We start from the raw sequence: 21,176 nt of genomic DNA, 5'->3' as shown, positions 1-21,176 counted from the left end.
ATGATCTAGCCATTACTCTCCTAGGTATTCACCCAAGAGAAAAGAAACTATATGTACATACAGAAGACTTGTACATAAATGTTCAAAGCTTTATTTATAATCGCCCAAAACTGGAAAAATTCTAAATGTCTACCAACAGATGAATGGAAAATCAAATTGTTGTATATCTATGAAAGGCATAATACCCATCAATAAAAAGGAATGAACTATTATTATATGCAACATGGATAAAACTCAAAATAATTATGCTTAGTGACAGAAACCGGAAAAAAAGAGTGCATTACATATGATACCATTTATATTAGACTAGAAAATGCAATCGAGTCTCTATCAAGAAAGAAAGATGAATGGTTGTCTAAGAGGGTTGGGAGGGTGTGAGGAAAGGTAGGAGACAGGGATTATGAAGGGAACCAGGAAACTTGGGGTGGGTGTGATGATTTTGTTAGAATGCACATATTCCAAAACTTACCAAATTGTATACTACATATATATATATGCAATTTATTAGATCAATTATACTTCAATAGTTTTTAAAACCCCTTAAAGAGTGATAAAAATGTTTTTAAGTAGGAAAAAATCTGTCATAATCTCAAACATAAAGTGTATATCTATAATATTACCAGTTTTTCTGAATTCCTAGATTTCATCATACCCTACTGAATTTAACCAGAGTTCTCAACATACATTACGAAAAAGTAATAGCAAAATATATAAATAAACCTCTAAATTAAAACTAGACCTAACAATCATATATGGAAATTATTTTTGAACAATGGATTCCTTTTTGGCAAAAAATACAGATATTCTAATAGAACTTGAGGGTTTTTTAAAAGACACTAATTTATGCAGAAATTCTATATGAACCGTTTCTTACACTGGTAAAAGGAAATACAATACTCTGGTCCTTAGACTAAGAAAACTAAAATATTTCATGTAAAGAACCATTAGAAAGTAACATATTTTTGTTCCCCTTAAGTTCTTCCAGTCTACATTTAAAAAACCAATTAAGATGAACAGTAGGGGCACTGCATTTGTGTAAGCAGGAGAATGTTATTACTTTTTATATGCTTCTGTGGGTTGAGGTACTGTTTGTATCATTAGTTGTGCTTTTTTTGTATGGAAAATAGTTTGCAATAACTTTTTTAAATTAAATTCTGAAGTATAAGTCATTTCTATTGTATTGTAAATATAATTTATTTGAATTTGCAGGCAACCCAATCATATTTTAATAAAAATTTTGACTTACTAATCAACACAACTTTTCTCAATTTGCATTCTTTTCCATTCAATTTATTTTCCAAAATTCTCTGCTTTGAATATTTACTATTCCTGTCCTCTATGTGGAAATTATAGAATTAAACTTTTACATGTATGTATAATGTAAAATAAATAACCACAGTTCATGCCCCTTCTAAACAATATCAATATCTAAACAATATTACTCCCCCAAGTAGTCAGCTTGCTTGAGGATCTGCCTCTCATACTACCCAGCTTCCTAAGTGAGAAACTTCCTGGCTGCTTTTCTTTTTTTTCTGCCTTTCTTCACTGCTAAGTGCTTAATTTTTTTCCTGCAGTGATGTCTAGTTCATCCATTTTCATCTCAACACCAGCCGACTGAGAAAGTAAAGAACAGAGGAGAGATAAAATGGATAAGGGGGTGGTTTCCCCAATATTTCTCCAAACCCTTCTCTGTTAATCCAGTAGAAGCCTACTATAATCCAGACACGAGTCCACACAGGATTTCTTGAGCTCAGTCATTCAGAAAACAAGCCATTCTGCAAGCAAGCTTTGAGTTTGATAGGATCAGAAGAATGAAGAATGAAGGCCAAAAGGCATCCACCAACCCATCTCCTTTTGAGAAGAAAGATTTTAGGGATGTTAATAAACCACTATTCAAATGTCAACAGGTCAACAGATTCATGTCTACTAATAGATACAAAAATATCTATTTATATAAAATATAAAAACCTAAAATACACTACTACAATTTGAAGAGTTCCTAATACAAGCTTTTCATAAAGCACTAAAAGCTTTTTCTTTATAATAACAATCATGACCTTGTATCATCCCAGCAAGAAATCGGAAATCCCTCTTAGTATTACAAGAAAAGGAATTTTGCAGTCAGACTGACATGGGTTTAAATCCAGACTCTGCCATTTACTACCTTTAAGATTGAGCAAGTATCTCAACCCCCCAGAGGCATGAAATCAAGAAAATGATTAATACCTACCTTCACATTATCAAAATTAAATGCAATGATGAATAAAATTACAGTAATTGCAGTAATATAATTACAGAAATATAATAGCAGAGAGAATTTGTAAAGTTATCTACTTTTAGTTCCAAGGGACATCTCAGATACATAAATAACCACCCCTTAGACCAGATACCTTTTTTCAAATTTGAATGAGTAAAAGAAACAAACAAAATGAGAAACTTATATATGCTGCCTACCAGAGACTCACTTCAGACCGAAAGACACACACAGAATGAAAGTAAAGGGATGAAAAAAATTATTTTATGAAAATGGAAACGAACAAAAACATCTGGGTAGCAATACTTATACCAGACAAAACAGACTTTAAGACAAAAGCTATAAAGAGACAAAGAAGGGCCCAGTAATCCCACTTCAGGGTATTTATCTGAAGGAACCCAAAACACTACTTCGAAGGGATGTATGCATCCATTTGTTCATTGCAGCATTGTTTACAATAGCCAAGATACGGAGGCAGCCTGGTGTCCATCAATGGATGTACGAATAAAGACGAGGTGGTACATACCTGCAAAGGAATATTACTCAGACATTAAAAAAGAATGAAATCTTGCCACCTGCAACAACATGGATGAACCCAGAGGGTATTGTACTAAGTGGAGTAGGTCAGAGAAGACAAATGTCATATGATTTCACTTATATGTGGAATCTAAAGAACAAAAAAAATGAACAAACAAAACAGAAACAAAATCATAGATACAAAGAACATTTTGATGGTTGTCAGATGGGAAAGGAGTTGGACGGATGGGTGAAAGAGAAGGGATTAAGATGTACAAATTGGTAGTTACAAAATAGTCATGGGGACATAGGCTATAGCATGAGGAATATAGTCAATAATACATATGGTAATAGCTACGAATGTTGTCAGATGGGTACTAGATTTATCAGGGTGATTACCTTGTAAGGCATATAAATGTCTAATCAGTATCTTGTACACCTGAAACTAACAGAATATTGTATGTCAACTGTAATTGAAAGATAAAAAATATATATAAAAAATTCAAACACAGCAGCTAACCTGATGCTCAATAATGGCTGTCAGTTCCCTCTGCCAATGAAAGCCAATTACTAAGTCAAAGAATTCTCCAATCAGTCCTTTGTTCATGATGCTTAAAATCCAATGGTGAAATCTCTTCAAGAACAGTTTTAAAAAGAATGCCCAGAGCTGGGGCATATGTAAGAAGGAACCAAATATTTTCAGGGAGCCACAGCATTAAAAGCTTCATCACTGAGCCATGGATGCCAACTCAAGCTCCTGCTCTCCTCTACATTCACTCCTCTGGTTCATGACTGCTTGTCTCTTGGCTATAGCCTCTTAATCAGGGTATCAGCCTTAAATCTGTTCCATTTCCCAAAGTAAACTTCACACTACCTTCTAGTCTTTATAAAACACAAACCTGATCTATTCAAATCCTTGAGATACTTCTTTCCTATCACTGTAGAATAATGTCCAACTCATAAACATGACTTCTGGAGCCATTCACAGGGTGTACAAAGCAATATTTGCAATATCTGCCTACTCATTTTCCTGTCATTCAACTACAACCATAAATTATTGAGAAGCTAAAAGAATTCAGAGATGTAAAGACTAGAAAGAGATATACCCTTCTCTCAGGGCGCTACTGCATCAACACTCCAAATATTATTTGCAAATGCTAAACTATATACCATGCTGTGTCTTCATGTTTTCCCCTCCATGTTAGTTGCCCTTTCCCATTTACTGTCCAATGGGTTCATCCTTCAACACCTCACAACTTTCCCAGATTCTGTTGCCCCTAATCGTATCCCAGAAGAGTTAATCACCCGTTGTTGTATGTAAGTACTGTAAGTACCTATACTATACCTGTATCTATAAGAAGCATAGCATTTATGTACCATACTTTTCACATGTCTACCTAACTGGTTCTTCATTACTGTGAGTTCCTTGAAGGCACATATTACGTCATAATTATTTTCACACCAACAGACCTAGGAAATAGAACCATTCAGTAAATTTAAGATGAATAGCAGAGAGAGTATGTCAAAGTTGTCTAAGTTCCAAGGGATATCCTTGATACAAAAACAACCTCCCCTTCATACCAGGTACTTTTTCCCTCAAATTTGAATGCGTAAAAGAAACAGTCTGTTTCTCAAACTTTCAGTTTCCAAGGATTATTTGAAGGAAACATGGTCTAACAATTGTAAGGTAATTTTGTTCCAAAGGTTCATCAATGTTTTTCAGTAAAATAAGCTAATAGCAGGAAATCATAACAATGAGAAGACATTTCAATTTGTGAGCTGTGTGTGAACCAAATTGTTGCATCGCTTTTTTTTCCCGTTAAGCTACCAAACTCATTGTGGTCCATATAGAGACCAAAAGGAACACCAATATTCTGGAGGTCCTATGTTGAAATACACCTACCTAAGTCATTAAAAAAGGATTTCTATAATTTTCTCTTGTCACCCACAATCTGTAGCCACACTTTCCTCTTTAACATTTCCCCCCAAGGCTAATCCTTCTACTTGTATGAGTACACTGGACATACATTCATTCACATGTTTAGCTTCTTCTAAAATTGATACTCATTCCCACTACGACATAAACATAGTCAAGTATCTCTACCTTAAAAGAAAATAAAAGGTAGAGGAGGCACTTCATTTAACCCATGTCTCCCATCTGTATTTCCTATCTCTACCATCTCACGATTAATAAGTTAATAATCATAATTTATTCCATGAAATCTGGCTTATAAATCCTCTTTTACAATAATATTCTTGATTAAAGTGCCAAAGACCTCTATTATAGTCTATTCAAACGCACATCTTTGTCATTTTACTTGACCTTTCTCTTCACTTTACTCTTCCTTTCACTTCTCAGTACGCAACTTAAAAATTCAATTAAGAGAGGGCAACAAAGGTATGCTGAAGTCCAACCTAAGCTTGCAAGCTTCAAGGAGATAACTGTAATCTCACAGACCTTTTTAAAGATCTTTTGAGGCAACTTTCACTGTCATGAAACTCGTACTCCACATTTTTTTTTTGAGGAGGTGGTATTTTCTAACAGGAATTAAATTGTTCATTAGGAGATGAGCAGTAGATGAGGATAAATGAGATGATATACGAGAATTCTGAACATGTCTGATACTAGTATTTTCAATACTGACAGATACTTCAACATACTTAATACAACAGTAACAGGTATCAAATAAAGACATTAAATGAGTTTGGGACACACAACGACTGAAGAATACATTATTTCATCTTGTTAAGTACCACAACAAAGACACTGCTCTGCAGCAAACAGCAAGGAACTGACCTTTACTTTCCCTAAACATCTATAATGATGAGCAGATCCACTGAAAGAAACATGACTATGACACTTGCAATTATTCTACAAAAAGAAGAAAGTAAAAGCATTTCTCATGTTGCAGGATTACTAGTATAATTTCAGAAGTTGTCTTCGTAATTAATTTCTAAAAAGCAAATCCTATTTTCCCATTAAAATGTATTCTCTTTACAACACATACACACACACACACACACACACACACACACACACACACACAATCCCTCTGGCTGAAAACTTTTAATGAAGAAGTAGTTAAAAGAGCTCCAGCCCAATGACATTTCAGAAACTTTGAGTATATTATATTGCAATTATTCTTTGCCTGTTGAGTGTTCAGAGATCTCCTCCCTCTAATTATTCTCACCACTTGTCCTCAAATTTTCTCTCCTAAAGATCTCAGGACTATACTCAAAGCCTTCAGGACCTAGCATCCCTCTCTTGACTTTCTGGGCTGCCAGAGCAAACTCTGCCAAGAACGACATCCAGAAGTTAAAATATTATATACAGTGATTTAGTTCCTGATACTAACTTCATAAAATCTAAATGAACAACTTCACATTGGTTTTTGCTAGTGTTACATACTACTCTAGGCTTCAAACTCCTGAAAATACACAGCTAATATATTTTCCAACAAAACAAAACTATATACAAACACATTTTATTGCTAAGAATAATAAGCTTAAAGTTCTTAATCACAGGGCCATTACTAGAGGATGTTTTTCAGCTGCTTTAAGCAGGGCATAAAAAGGACAAAGGGAAAGAATGACAGCTCTGATGACATTAAGAATGAATGAAAGAATGGATGAAAAGAGAAGAAAGGAAATCTACAAATGATGAAAAAACTATATACGTTACACACCATGAAGAGCTCTCACAAAAAACTCAGAAAGTAGGCAAAACATGACTAGTTAACAAAAATAAAATAAACATTTATAAAAATATGCCAAAATTTACCCATATTTAAAGAAGTGCAAATCAAGAAAAGATTATGTTTCTCAACTATGTATATGGCAAAGATTAAAAAGTTCAATAATACTACTGGCAAGGAAGGGAAAAGTCATTCTCACATATGACTGCTAAGAGTGTACATTGGTTAATACAACAAAATAAATGTAATTCCACTCCTCTGAATTTATTTTACAGCTATATTTAAATAGTGTGCAAAGATACACATACAAATGTACACTTGAAACCTATATAGCTTTACTGACCAATGTCAATCCTAAAAAAAATCAATTTAAAAAAAGATATACATACAAAACTATTCACTGCAGCATTATTTGTAAGAGCAACAAACTAGAAACCTAAAGTCCATCAACTGAAGACCGATGAGAAATACTAGCTTATATTTAAGTTTTACAACAGAATATTAAAGAGCCTTTAAAATGAAAAAAGTACATACAAATGGGCTGATGTGAAAAGATCTTTAAGATATATTGATCGGAAAAATAACAAGGATCAGAACAGTAAACGTGTATGTTCTCTCTTGTAAAATGGTCACAGACCTAGGAAATGGCTAGGTGTTACACATGGTTGCAGATAAAATACACGACACCCCCTTAAATTGGAATTTCAGATACAAATACTGTTTTAGTATAAGTATGTCCAAATATTGTAAGAGACTTATTTGCTAAATCGGGCAGCCCTAATTCCAATAACACTATGGAAGTCACATCAGTTGCCTTAGTTTCCACATTTGAAAAATGCAGGAGTCAGACTATGATTTATTCTAGTTCTAAAATCAGTTCCATGATTTGTTTTTCTAGTTCTAAAATTCATTGGTTGTAAATGCTCCCTAGAATTCTGACATTTTATGAAGAAGTCAACATATACCCATGATAACGTTCAGATAAACTAACAACTTCTAACAATCCTTCACTGAATCTTTCTAGTACCTGAAAATCGACATTCTTCAAGGTCCTACCTTAGTCTCTTACTTTACACTACTCTATGCACTCAGGACTTTTTTTCTTCCACATATACATGAATGATTGCTAGACTGTTCTTTCCCTCGCCAGTTAATCATGGAATTCACGGAGAGCCTCAAGCCATTTGTAACATCAAAATTAATGCAGCTAACAAAGAATATTGTCTTTAGACCAAATAATATAGCTTTTAGTGAGTGTTTGTACAATAAATATATCTATAGCTTACAACTTAAATATAACATACAAATATGAAGCAATTAGAGACCCAGAAAGAATACTAACAGTATATGATTGTTTCACATACTCTGCTTTACTGCAGTCATAGAAGTCAAGACCTACAGATCACCCAAATGCTAAGTCAACCCTGCTGATATCAGGAAATAAGAGCCTCATCCCACTAGTAACTGGAGACTAGAAACAGTCTACCTTCCAGAATATCTGGAGTGAAGCCTGGACAATTATATATGTATAAAGCCTTAGTATTCTCTAATCCCTGCCATGCTTATCAGGCAAAACAACTAGGTTTCTACTTTGGTTTCCTGGGACCAACCCTTTTTGATGGGACCTCCCATCATTCATCCAGATTTTGCCCACTTCCTCTCACTGAAAGCTACATACTGTGCTTTATAATCCACAGCTTCAGATGGAGTCATTAACAAAAGCAATTACCAGAGTCATGACCTCAAACCATAAGGTTTAATTACTACTGTCACCACTAAATTCTGTGATTTCCTAAAACCTCTTCCTTCAGTGTTTCATTCATTTGACGGTATTTTAAAATATATTTTGATGATTATTTAAGTATAAATTCATCATTAGCCTTTGGATACTCATTTTCTACTTATGGCTATCTCCTATAGTCCCAGATCTATGGCTAAATCAAGTTTTCCTAGGTCATATCCCATTCAATCTGGCTTTCCTATTTTATTGACCCAACACTATATATAAATGTAACAGGAACAAGAATAATAAAACCAGTAAGTGCTACTATTTTCCTGAACATTATAAGTACAACCACTATCCTACATATATTTTGTTTTGAAAACTCTAACATTAGCTTTAAAACCTATCAACTATCAAAAGCAGATTATTTCTTTCTCTGCAAAACCATCACTATAATTCATACTTCACTCTGCAGAATCTTTCACATATTTTTTTCACTTTGTATTTGGGCTATGGCAACATATTTTCCTTCAGAGTCCCAGACCTCCAGTAGGCTCATAATATTTACAGTTATGATTATTCTTAACAATGGAGTAATTTCCTTTGAAAGTAGTATGGCAACAGTAACAAAATCTACCAAAATATCTCCTGTAACACATCCATTTAAAAGAATTAACTCAATTTTTCAGATTGCAAAAGAGCGACAAATTTTGAGCAAATATAACTACTGAATTCTTCTTCCAGCTCTTTTTTGTTAAGCAAAACTCTGAAATGAAATGCAATCCATAAAGTGATACTGAATTGTTCAACGTGCTTATCTTATCTCTTCCATCAAATTCAAGAAACAGGAGATAACTCACATCTAATTAATAATTCATGTTCTAAAAATACAGTTCAGTTCTTTGAATCCTCTGGACTTTAATATTCTTTTATCAGTTTAAAAAACAAATGACAAAATACCTAGAAAATGACTCTGTGTCCTGCAGATGTTCTTTTTTCAAAGAGTCATCTCTCAAGCTTTCATCCTGTGAGTTTTCTCTTGCATCTTCTGAAATGTGTCGATAGTCAACACTGCGACTTTTTTCTAATGGCTTTTGATTTGAATGTTTCCTCTCTCCTTCTCTCTCATCAGATCGATTCCATGATGATAAACTTTCTTCACTGCTCTCTGTGGGTTTTCGAAAACGACACTGCACAGAATCCTGAGCGACCAATGCTGAAAATGAACTAGATGATTCAACATTTCTGTACTTGCGATGAAATGACAGTTCTTCATCATGAGAGGGTCTTAAGAATTTAGGTCTCAAATTTCCAAGAGAAGAAAAGTCTTGATTTTGCCTTGGATTGGAGTCTCTTCTGTATGTTTCTAAAGACCCAGATCTATTATCTTTTTCATCACCACTAAACTTATCTTTATTGTTTATAATATCTGTTGAACTATATCTATCCCTTGCACTTTTATTATACTTGACCAAGTCTGATTTTCTACTTTCTTTATCTGAGTATGTTGGTTTCCTCCAACGTTCTCGTCTACAATCTTCTTTTGTGGATGCAGTTTTTTCAGCTTCTTCTAATTTCAACTGAAATATTTCCATTGACTACAAAGAAGAAAAATTAAACAAGATGTATGAAATTTAAAAAGGCTCTATGACTCATACCCCACATGCCACTGTGGCACAATGAATGAAAAACCCAAAAAAGGGGGAAAAAAGACCCATACAATGATCTTACCTGAATGGGCTGAATTGTGCTGTCCCCCAACCAAATCCCCTAAAGTAATTACTTAAAAAAAAAAAAAAAAAAAAAATCAATGAAAAATTACTACATAAAAAATATCTAGGAACTGAAAGGCCACTTGGTAAAATATATATTACAGAAAACAGTAAAGACATAAGTTTTAAAAAATATTTCGTACTATCAGTGACATACAAGAGGTTGCTACATAACTAAACATAACAGCCTGTCATGAAAAAAAGCACAGTTGAACAAGAAAGACTTATAAATAAAAACTGTGTGTCTAAACCATGAAGATGAAATGAATGGAAGAATAGAAAGGATTGAATCCAAAGTAGTGAATTCAACACTAACCTGAGACCTCTATACTTAGGAAAAGATGGTAAATAGATATGTTATAAGCAAAAACAACACATGGACAATTAATTCTAACAGAATTTAATATGCATATACTAGTACTTTCAGAAAAAAAGAGCAAAGATAGAAGAAAGCATTAACAAAATAATAGTAACAAAATTGCCCCAGCTAATTTTCCAGATCTGAAGGGCTCATCCAATAGCCATAGGAGAGGGGAGAAAGTGAAGCATACAAAGACTCATGTATTCAAAAACCCCAATTACTGAGTCCCAAATTCATATAAAAAAAATTCTTCAAAAAGACTGGATCAGAGGAACGGGTAGTAAATACGAGCATGAAAATTATAAAGAATTCGATTCCTAATCAAACTATCTTTCCCTGGGATGGACAAAAAAAGTCATTTTCAAAAAATACAAAGAATCAGAAAGCAAATCACTTTCTTATTCTTGGGGTGAGGGGCGGGGAAGGGGGAAGGATCATTAAGCCAAACCATATATGAATTAGGGCAAAAATCACTAAAAAAGGAAGACATGCCAGGGGCGGCCGGTTGGCTGTTGGTTAGAGCGAAGTGCTCATAACACCAAGGTCACCTTGTGTATGTCTATTTATACATACACCTTATGTATATATATAGAAATGTATGTCTATTTCCCTTACAAGAATATGAACTTTTACTCCTGGAAGTCCAGAACCATGTCTGATTTATCTTCATAGTTTTGCACATAGTAGGTGATCAATAAATATTTGTTAAATAGTCTAAAAAAGTGAAACTAAGAGAAAGAAATATGAACAGATTAAAAGTCTTAAATAAATATCCCAAAGGAAAAATTAGTAAATATTATCAATAATCAATTCACCTAAAAAATATAAATGACCACAGAAATATATGAAAAAATATTCCAATTTACTAGTAAACAATATATAACATTAAAGCAAAGAAAAAAATCTGTTTACCTATCATAGTAACAGACTATAAAGAATGTTGAAAATCATGATAAAAGAATCGTTTTAATGAGTATAATTTGATCAATGTTTCTGTAGAGAAATCTGGCTATATCTGTACCTCACTTAGGTATCTCTATCCTTTAAACTACCAATTTCATTTTTAATAATTCATCTTAAGAAAATAACAGATAATTATGTAATACACATTGTCTAAAAATGGTCCACACAGTGCTATTTAAGAAGGGAAAAAATAAAAACATATAAATGTCCCTCCATTGGCAATTAAATAAATAATGGTAAAACTATATAAAATATATTAAAAATTAAGAGGTCATTAAAATTTGTATATTTACTGGCATCCAACTATGTCTGTATTAGTAAGTGAAAGAAGCAGGATACTATAAGCCTAATTTAATAAAATTGTTTATTTTGCCTGGGAAAATGCATGTATCAAAATGTTAACAAAGATTATCTTAAAACAAAGGATGATTTTTCTGACTTTTTTTTTTGGTTGCCCGTATTTTCAAAATCTTACTATTTTCTAACCCTACTTTTTTTCTGGAAATTAAAAACAAAAAGACATCAATAACTACTGAAGTAGAAAGATTATCCACAGATGGTGAATGGAAGAGCTGGCCCTAAAACATCATATCCTGCTGCATGGTTTCATTGTTTTAAGAGTACACATACACTGTTAAAAAAACAACAACAAAAAAAAAAACCTGTTATATTCCAAAACTCTGAAATACACCAAAATTTCAACAGCAGTTATCTCCAGAGGTGCACTATGGAGACTTTCCTATATTATTTAAATTTTCCTCACCATGAGAAAATGTTATTTTTGCATTAAATACACACATTTAAATTTTATATACTATAGTTCTATATTCATTATGTCAATACAAATATTACATAAGTTTATATAATAACAAAAAACAGGAAATGGCTTTAACAGTGTATAGATTTGGAATTTAATATCGATTCAATTCAAAAGTGTTTCATGGCACAAAACACTGACAAAGTTAGACACTTAATTTCTCATATAACTGAAAACAATATGTATCTCCTTAATATGAATACTCACCCCATATCTTTCAGCTACAATGTCTTCAAAATTTCTATTTTGTTTCTCAGCTTGTTCCTTCATTCTTTGATAAGACTTCCTTAGCCAGCTTAATCCACCATCTTCTATTACTGAAACTAAATTCCAATAGTAAATGTCAGTTACTTTTCACGTCGTATGACAATTAATATGTATTGCTTTTTAAATGACTTCTAAAGCATAAAATTAAGTTTTTTCCTTGAACACAAAAATCACAAGTACATTCAAAATTTAACATATACGAGGTGTGATCACAAAATACGGTGAATGCTGCTGCCAAGTGCCATCCAACAGAAAAACAGGGATCTTCAATACGGTAAGCAACGCATTGAACCATTGAACCTTAGTAACAGTGTGTGACAAGTTTCAACTTGTCCAATGCAGTTAGTGTGAGCTATGGTTGAGACAAGGTATACTTTAAAGTGTGCCATAAATCATGGATCACGAACAACACATTAACATGAAATTTTGTTTCAAACTGCAGAAAGGTACTAAAGAAATACACGAAACGTTAAAATTAGTTTATGGTGATGCTGCAGTGACCATGAAGACAGTTTACAAGTGGTTTGAGAGATTTTGTAATAGGTATGAAACAAGTGAAGACAAGGAGAGATCGGGACATCCTTCAACATCAAAAACCCAAGAGAATGTTGAAAGAGTAAGTGAAATGATTTGATCAAACAGGCAATTGAGTATTAGGGAAATTTCTAAGGATCTGAACATCTCTTATGATACCGTTCAAAGCATTTTAACAAACTTGAACATGAGGCAAGCGAGTGCAAAATTTTTTCTACAAGTTTTAACTGTCAAACAAAAGCAACAGCGTTTGTCAATTTTGTTGGAGTTGCGTGATCATGCCAGCTTTTTTAAGACAAGTCATCATGGGAGATGAAATCTGGGTCTATGGTTATGATCCTGAGACTAAGGCTCAGAGTTCTCAATGGAAATTACCCAGTTCTCCTCATGAGAAAAAAGTGCATCAATTACAATCTAACAAAAAGGTGACGTTAACTATGTTTTTTTACCTTAATAGAATTGTGTGAGCTGAGTTTGTATCCAGGAACACTACAGTGAACTCTGAATATTAAAAGGGCTTATTAGAGTGTTTAAGAAACAATGTGCAGAGAAAACGGCCTGAGAAATGGGAAACAGTTTCATCCCCCATCACAACAATGCTCCATGTCACACATTGCTTCTAGTATGGCAATTCCTGTCAAATAAAAGCATTATGGTGTGTCCCCATCCACCTTATTCATCGGATCTGGCACGGTGCAACTTCTTCGCTCTTCCCCAAATTCAAAATGACTATGAATGGTAAGCATTTTGAATCGATGCAGGACATCAAGGCAGCCACGACAGTGCAACTAAAGATACTCATGAAAGAGGACTTCCACAACTGCTTCAAAAGGTGGCAAGAATGATGGGATAAGTGTGTTCCAAGTGAGCGGGAAAATTTTGAGAGGGATTGATAGTAATGTGTCTTCTACTGTAATAATTTTTATTTTTTAAGTTTAAACATTCACTGTATTTTTTGATCACACCTTGTATTTGGGTGTCTATATATGCAAGGTACAGAGTTATGCGACTATGACAAAGGAAAAATAAATAAAACTATCCTCAAAAAAACTGCCATCTCAGAGAATGAGAATAAAAGGATACAAGTAATAACAAAAATACTGGATAAATATAAAACAATATAACGAATTACAGAAAAAATAGAAAAGGGAAGGATTATTTCTAAATGGAAGGTAAAACTTCACAAACCAGGCTCAAAACCATGAGTTGGATTTCTATACACAAAGATAAGAGTAGGTAGGACATTCCCAGAAATAAAGAATAAAGGGAAAAATAAGGAATAGAGGGAAAAAAGCTACTTCTGGTACAGCACAAAAACAAATAAGGAGATTATGGAAGATGATGCTTAAATGTATATTAACTCATATTATTATACTTCAGTCATGATACCAACTATGAAAATCTGAATCCCTTCAACAAACTTACTAAGTTGCTTATATTTCTTCTATACACATCACACTTTTGCTATGCATAAAGAAAAATCTAATTAATTATCTAAGTCAAAACTCTTTCTGATTTTTCTTGTCGAGATACGGGACTACTTTAGAATCACCCCGGTTCTACAATCAATAAAAATGCACACAAATAGTCCCAAAAGACATGTAAAGAATCTTCATTTAATATCTGCATCAATACCAGTCTAGAACACCCCAAATGTTTATCATCAGCAGGATATGCATATATGTAAATTATGACTCATTCCTAAAACAAACTACTATACAGCAATGAAAATGAGTGAGTACAACTATACAAACAACATGGATGAATCTGAAAATGTGGATAAAAGAAGCAAGAAACAAAAGAGGGTACAGTGTATGATTCCAGGAAAAACTTTTTTTGTGGAGTTAGAAACCAGAATATGGTTACACTTCTGTCAAGAGCCTCAGAACTAGAAGGACCACAAAGGGAGCATTTGGGATGCTAACAATGTTTGTTTCTCAAACTCTGTGCCTCTCATAGAGATGTTTTCACTTTGTGAAAATTATCAGTTTGTATACTTATGAGTTGTGTACTTTTCTGTGAGTGTTAAACATCAATAAAAAGGTTGCTTAGAAAACAGATGTTTTCAACCCTCAAATTCTAGTCCCTCATTCAAATCTAATGAGTTTAACTTTACTAAGCAATCTGTTCTAAGATAATGGGTTTTTCTTTACAGGTCTAAAATACTTTGTACTTCAAAACCTAGATCTCTAGTTAACTCAGTGATTCACTTATTATTCAAGTTTATTTTCCTCTTGCTCTTTTTTTCCTTATTTATATAGTCTACGGGCTCAAAATTAACCATGCAACTACTTAAGGAAGTTAGTCAAAATCCACAATTTACACAGTGGTAAGAGAAATCCACTATGAGTAACACCTATACTAATGTTCCAGCTATGTAATTAAATTTATTCCAAAGACTTATTTGTGAAACTGATAAAATGCTGATGGGTGTAGTGAAAAATTTCCTGAACAATCACCAATATATTAACAGTTCAGAGAAAAAAATCTCAAAGAAAAAGTAAGACTGCTTTTATTCCTCTGTATTGACATTTATTAAGAAAATCTAACAGGAATAAAAATTTTCAGTCAATTTAGTCATAAGTCAAATCCACAATTTTAGAAATATTTATATAATAATGCCACCTTCAGTTGATTATATATTCTATTTCAATAGTCTTATTAATCTTATAATTAGAGATGCAATAATATTTTTAACAAGAGACATCACCAAATTTAATATTTTAAAAGCAAACAAAAAATGCCAATTTGCAGCACCATTGATCATGAAATTCAATACAACAAATATTTATTGAAACTTACTATGAAAACGAAAATTTGTTTATGCACAGTGGGTAGTAAAAACATGAATAAGACATAGTCCCTCTCTTCTATGCTGAGAAAAAGACATATCAAATAGGTGTAAGAAATTCATTGGTATGCAGCACATAACATACACCTGTATCTGAAATTACTTTTTACTCATCAATAATTAAGAGACTGAAAAAGTATGTGCTTCTGTCATTATTAAAAGTTATATGGCTATATACAAAACACAACCAAATGAATCTGGGCTGCATTCTCCATTTTTCTCAGAAGGCAGGATAATATAACAATAGCAATAAACTACACATCAGGAGATTCCTAAATTTTCAGTCTTGCTGCTACTGCTAACTAGTTTAAAGCTCTTAAGCAGATCACTGACTTCTTTGGACTCTTGTGTTTTTACCTGTAATATAAGGCAATTGATTTAAACCACCTTTGAAATTTCTTCTACCACAAAAGATTCTAAAAGAGAAAGCCAAAAAATAGATGGGAAAAAATATATAGGAAGAACAGAAACATATCAGAAGAGTTTTGTAAGCAAGAATTTCTACTAACTACACGGTAACAAGTATAGTCTTCTAATGAAGAATCCAGAGTAACTAACCCCAGACTAGAAATCAGAAAACTTGGATTCTAGCATGATTTACATGACTGCTGCAAGCAAATTTCTTGGCCACTCAAAACCTTATTTTCCTGAGCAACAACATCAGGACAATAGCACCTACTTTACTATCTTCACATAGTTGCTGTGAAAATAAGCTGATTACAAATGTGTCATGTAAACTTTAAAATTGTACAAGTATTCTCATTACTAAAATATAACTAAAAATAATTTTGTATGGATGCTAAAAATAGTTTACTTTTCTACTTAATTTTCTCTAAAAAAGAAAAATCTAGCTTAACAAATTATTAAAAATATGGCACCTCAATCATTACAAAAACACTGTTCATAAAATCATCCCAAAACATTTAATCATTTAAACAAGTATTTGATAGCATTGACATTATTGAGTATTTACTATATTCCAAATACTGTGCTATAAGATTTTCTCATTTATTCCTCAAAATAACTATATGATAGGTATTATCATTAGTCCCTATTACAGAGGAGTAAATTGGACTCAGAGATCAAGAAAATTTCCTAAAATCACAAAGCTAGAAGTGGAAATACAAAATTATAATCCCAAGCACCCTAATTCCAAAGTCTAAGTCCTTAACTATTAATATAACACTCTAGCACCTCTATACCTCAATACTAAAGTTCTAACACTTTTAGGTGCCTAAACATTTCAGCCCTACCATTGGTCTAAAAAGAAAGACCACACTATCTACACATGCAGTCAGATCTGTAGATCATTTTTTAAAACTGAATTTCAACTCGGGGATCTGAATCTCTTGACAAACATAAGCTTTCTGTCATTTTTCCTCTTTCTAAATAAATATAATATGGGAAAGGGAAGTGGTAAAAGCATGATATGAAAGGGAAGGGAGAAAGATCCTCTAAAAGCTTTATGAAAGGTTATTTTTCTCCTTTAGTGTCTTTGATTTGCCGTTTCGGCCCACTGAAAGAAACCACTTAAGGTAGAACTTTGGGTATTTTACACTCAGTGAAGTCAAGAACCTGGTGACTACAAGTACCCAAAAACAGGGTTTGTCAATTCTACTAAGTTCTCCCCATAGATGAATTTATGCACCGTCCTCTGATAATACTGGTGGTAAACACTTGGGTCATAAAATCAGCCCTACATGGTCATGGTTTACTGAGTTAACTTACTGCTCCCGAAACTTTTTAAGTTTCTGAAAACAGCATTTCAAAGAGATCCCTGTATGACTACAGCTACTGTAACCCAGCAGAGACATTTCTACCCATGCAGAAAGGCAAAGAAGAAAATGTTACAATTACTAATAACTTTGTAAACAAGAAAAATTATTTTTAAAAAAAACCTATAAGGAGGCTCTACAGACATCTCTACATAAAATACAAAAGAATTTTAATAAATGGTAAAAATAAAAATATGTATAAAAAGCAAGAAAGTATTCTGATAAATCATTAAGATGAAAAGATAAACATCATGATTTACAATATTACTATCTCTACACTGGGTTAATAGTACTATAATTAAACTTTTAGTTGAGTCGTCAAGGCAACATTTAATTGGCATATAATTATTTTTTTTAATTATGGTATCGAGTATAAATATGTGACACTTAAATATTTTGTCTCCATCTGCTGGAAACTAATAGCACTATCTTAAGGGTAATACAAATTTTATGAATGCTGGAAAAGGTGGAATTTCTGAAGATATAAAATCACATCTGTAATGTTTATACATTATTTTCATGAATTTTGAGACTTAATACTTTTTCCCCCCTTCTTCTGCCTTCCCCCGCCCCACTCAAGTTCAAGCCATTGTTTCTTAGTCTAGTGGTGTAGGACACAGCTCCCTGGCCCATGCTGGTATTATGAGCCTTGCCTCCCCCCACCCCACCCCACCCCGCTGAGGCAGTCGGTCGCCGGTCGTTGGTTGGCCGCTTACAGCAGCTCACAGCAGCTCTCACAGGCTGCCGGCCGCCCATGATGGCTGCCAGCCACTCACACTGGCCACTGGCCGCTCCTGCCAGCACACAGCAGCCTGCAGCAGCTCACGCCAACCTCCAGCTGCTCACTGCAGCCCAGCTCCAGGGAGAGCTGTTATTCACAATCTTAGCTGTAGAGGGCGCAGCTCACTGGTCCATGTGGGAATCGAACTGGCGACTTCGGAGTTAGGAGCACAGCGCTCCAACCATCTGAGCCACCAGGCAGGTCCAGACTTAATACTTTTTACATTTTGTTATAGAATGTAACAAAACAAAGCATTATTATATCCTCACAGGATCATATTTTGCACTAATCCATTCAAAATAAAAAGTCAAAATCATGAAGTATAAAACACATATTTAATCAATTTACTTCCAAATATATCATCTTCCCAGTTATTAATAATTTCAATATGGCCTCAAAAGATTGCAAACATTTTAATGTTTGACATATGTAAACTGAACCTTTAGTAATCATATATAGATGCTTGCAATACGAAATCATACAAATTTCATATCAGATAATTAATAAACTTATAGTTTTGAAAATATAGAAACAAACATAGATAATTAAGGACTTGATCAAAATTACAGCATCGAGCAGAAATATTAAAATAACCAGTAATAAAATTTAGATTTACCATATCTCAGAATCTCAAACATTTTTGGAATTCATAATACATCTTGCCAATTTACCAACAAACTCAGTTCATTGCATTAGGAATATCAAGTTACAAAAACTGCTTATGTGGCTACAACCGAAATATAAAGAGATACCTTTAGTAACTGATGACACATTACAGTCTTCTGGTGGAAGACCTGTCCCACCATCCTTCCAGTATGGATTCAATTCTCTTTCCAGCAGTCTGGACTAGAACAAAACATTTTCAGAAGTCATAATTTTAAAATAACCCCACCATAAAATCTAGTAATAAATAACGTATCTGAGACTCAGTTAACAGTCATAACCTTGGAACAAATATTTAAAACACTCTTAAGACACACTCTTCTGCAGCTTGCTGGAAATTATGTGTAAATTAACATTTATCCATTGCTTCCACTGAATGCCGACTATGAACCAGAACTGAGCTAGATACAGAGATAGAACAATCAATATACCTAACTCAGCCCTTGCTAGCTTGTGAGATAGTGAGGAATACAGACAATAAACAAATAACTGACAAGTGCTTTGAAGATAAAAGTCCAGAGCGCTAAAGCCACACATAATTCAAACTCCTCTCACACTGAAGGATCAAAGACTTCCTAGAAGAAGTAATATGTGCAGTCTTAGACCTAAGGATGAACAGAATTAGCCAAATTTTCTTTTGTGGGAAGAGACGGCACAGAGATGCTCCAGGCAGAAGGAACAACAGCACGTTCATAAAACCCTAGAGGAAGGTGAAAACATAGCATCTTCAGGGAACTTAAAATAATTCAAACTGGTTAAAATTTAGAAGCATGAGTGAGTAGTGGTTAAGAGATTAGGTTGTACAATAACCAGGGACTAGGCCACATAAACCATTTTAAACTGCTGTTAAGATTTTATGCTGGGGCAACAGTGAGTCATGAAAGGGGTCGGCTTTGTATTACACAGAGAGCAAAGCGGTTTCAGGCTGGAGGAAGGACTGAGGAGCAAGATTAGAGACAAGAATCCAGTCAGAAGATTGTGGCAATAATCAGTAAGGAGATGATGAGAGCCTAGTCACAATTCAAGTGCCTCCTGTGTTCCAAGTGCTATGCTGGGCACAGGTGCTGCAATGAGTAAGCCAGGCATATGCTTGCCAATGAGGAAGCCTTGCCATCAAAGACACTATGCTCTACAGAAACGCGGGAGGCAATTAGGCAATATCAATATATGTAAGTGCTATGAAGGTAAAGGGTGCTATAGACCACATACTAGTGGTTCCTAATTGACCTTATAGGAGGTCAGAAAATGATTCTTAGAACTAATAATGGCAATTATTAGAATTCACAATGGCAATTAGATGGAAAAGAATGAAAAGTTAATTAAACGTTAGTTTCCAGTAGTATGAATCAACCATACCACTGATAAAGAAAAACGGTGGATCATTTTTTTAAAAGGCTTTTAAAATGTACCCATGAGCTGACAAAAAAAGCACAGAATCTTCAAAAGACAACATTAAGTTAAAGGTTAAGTTAGAGGGATAAATAAAACTGTAACAATTTGGTTTCTTTTATACCAAAAAAGATTCTGTCACCTCTAGTACAAAATCTCACAGTATCTACAATCAAGGAATTTCTTCCAGTGGTCTTATCTAGACACTCAAAGAGATACACATCAGATACTCAATGGGATAAAGAAGGCTGGAATTACATACTGAGGAGGACAACTGACACAGGCTAGACAAACTATGAGATCTTATCTGATAATATACAAAAGAAAAGGTCTCTGTACACACCGGTTTTACAAAACAGCTTTATAAAAAATAAATATTGTTAGCACGAGAAAAAAAAAAGAAGAAAAAGGACTGACTATATAAAGACTAGTACAAATCAGTAAGAAAAAGAAAACTCCAGAAGAAAAATAAGCAAAAAACATAAACAAGCAGTTTGTACTATAATCTGAATGACTGAAAAACACGAAAAGCTCTCTCATATTAATCAAACAGATGTATGTTTAAAAAAAAGGAAATATTTCTCACCTATTAATTAGCATGACAAAAAATTTAAAGTTTGACAATACAAATACTTAGTATGGTAAAGAAACATACATTGTTGGCAGTATAAATTGTTAAAATCTCTTCCCAAGTATTTGTAAAAGAAGATAAGTGCACACTTTATAACTTAGCAATTTCACTTTTAGATATGCATAAGGACCTCCCTTTAGCACTGTTTGTAATAGTTTGTAAAAGTGAAAAACAGCAAATAATG

At 33.6% G+C, this 21,176-nt stretch overlaps 1 protein-coding gene across 1 annotated transcript in view; it reads right to left on the bottom strand.

Moving 5' to 3' along the window:
- CWF19L2 (CWF19 like cell cycle control factor 2) overlaps window positions 1-21,176 on the bottom strand; it is a 98,998-nt gene that overhangs the window by 62,794 nt on the left and 15,028 nt on the right. The window contains exons 6-8 of the mRNA XM_088791475.1: window positions 19,062-19,155; window positions 12,309-12,424; window positions 9,149-9,786 (exon numbers count right to left, since the gene is read on the bottom strand). Coding sequence (XP_088647601.1) covers window positions 9,149-9,786; window positions 12,309-12,424; window positions 19,062-19,155 — 848 coding nt within the window. The remainder of the gene's footprint in view (window positions 1-9,148; window positions 9,787-12,308; window positions 12,425-19,061; window positions 19,156-21,176) is intronic.

The sequence above is a fragment of the Rhinolophus sinicus genome, chromosome 14 (genome assembly GCF_057876585.1).
Source record: "Rhinolophus sinicus isolate RSI-liver-muscle chromosome 14, RSI-T2T, whole genome shotgun sequence".
Taxonomy (NCBI): Eukaryota; Metazoa; Chordata; class Mammalia; order Chiroptera; family Rhinolophidae; genus Rhinolophus; species Rhinolophus sinicus.
The sequence above is the reverse complement of the archived record's forward strand: the minus strand, read 5'-3'. Positions and strand labels throughout refer to the sequence as shown.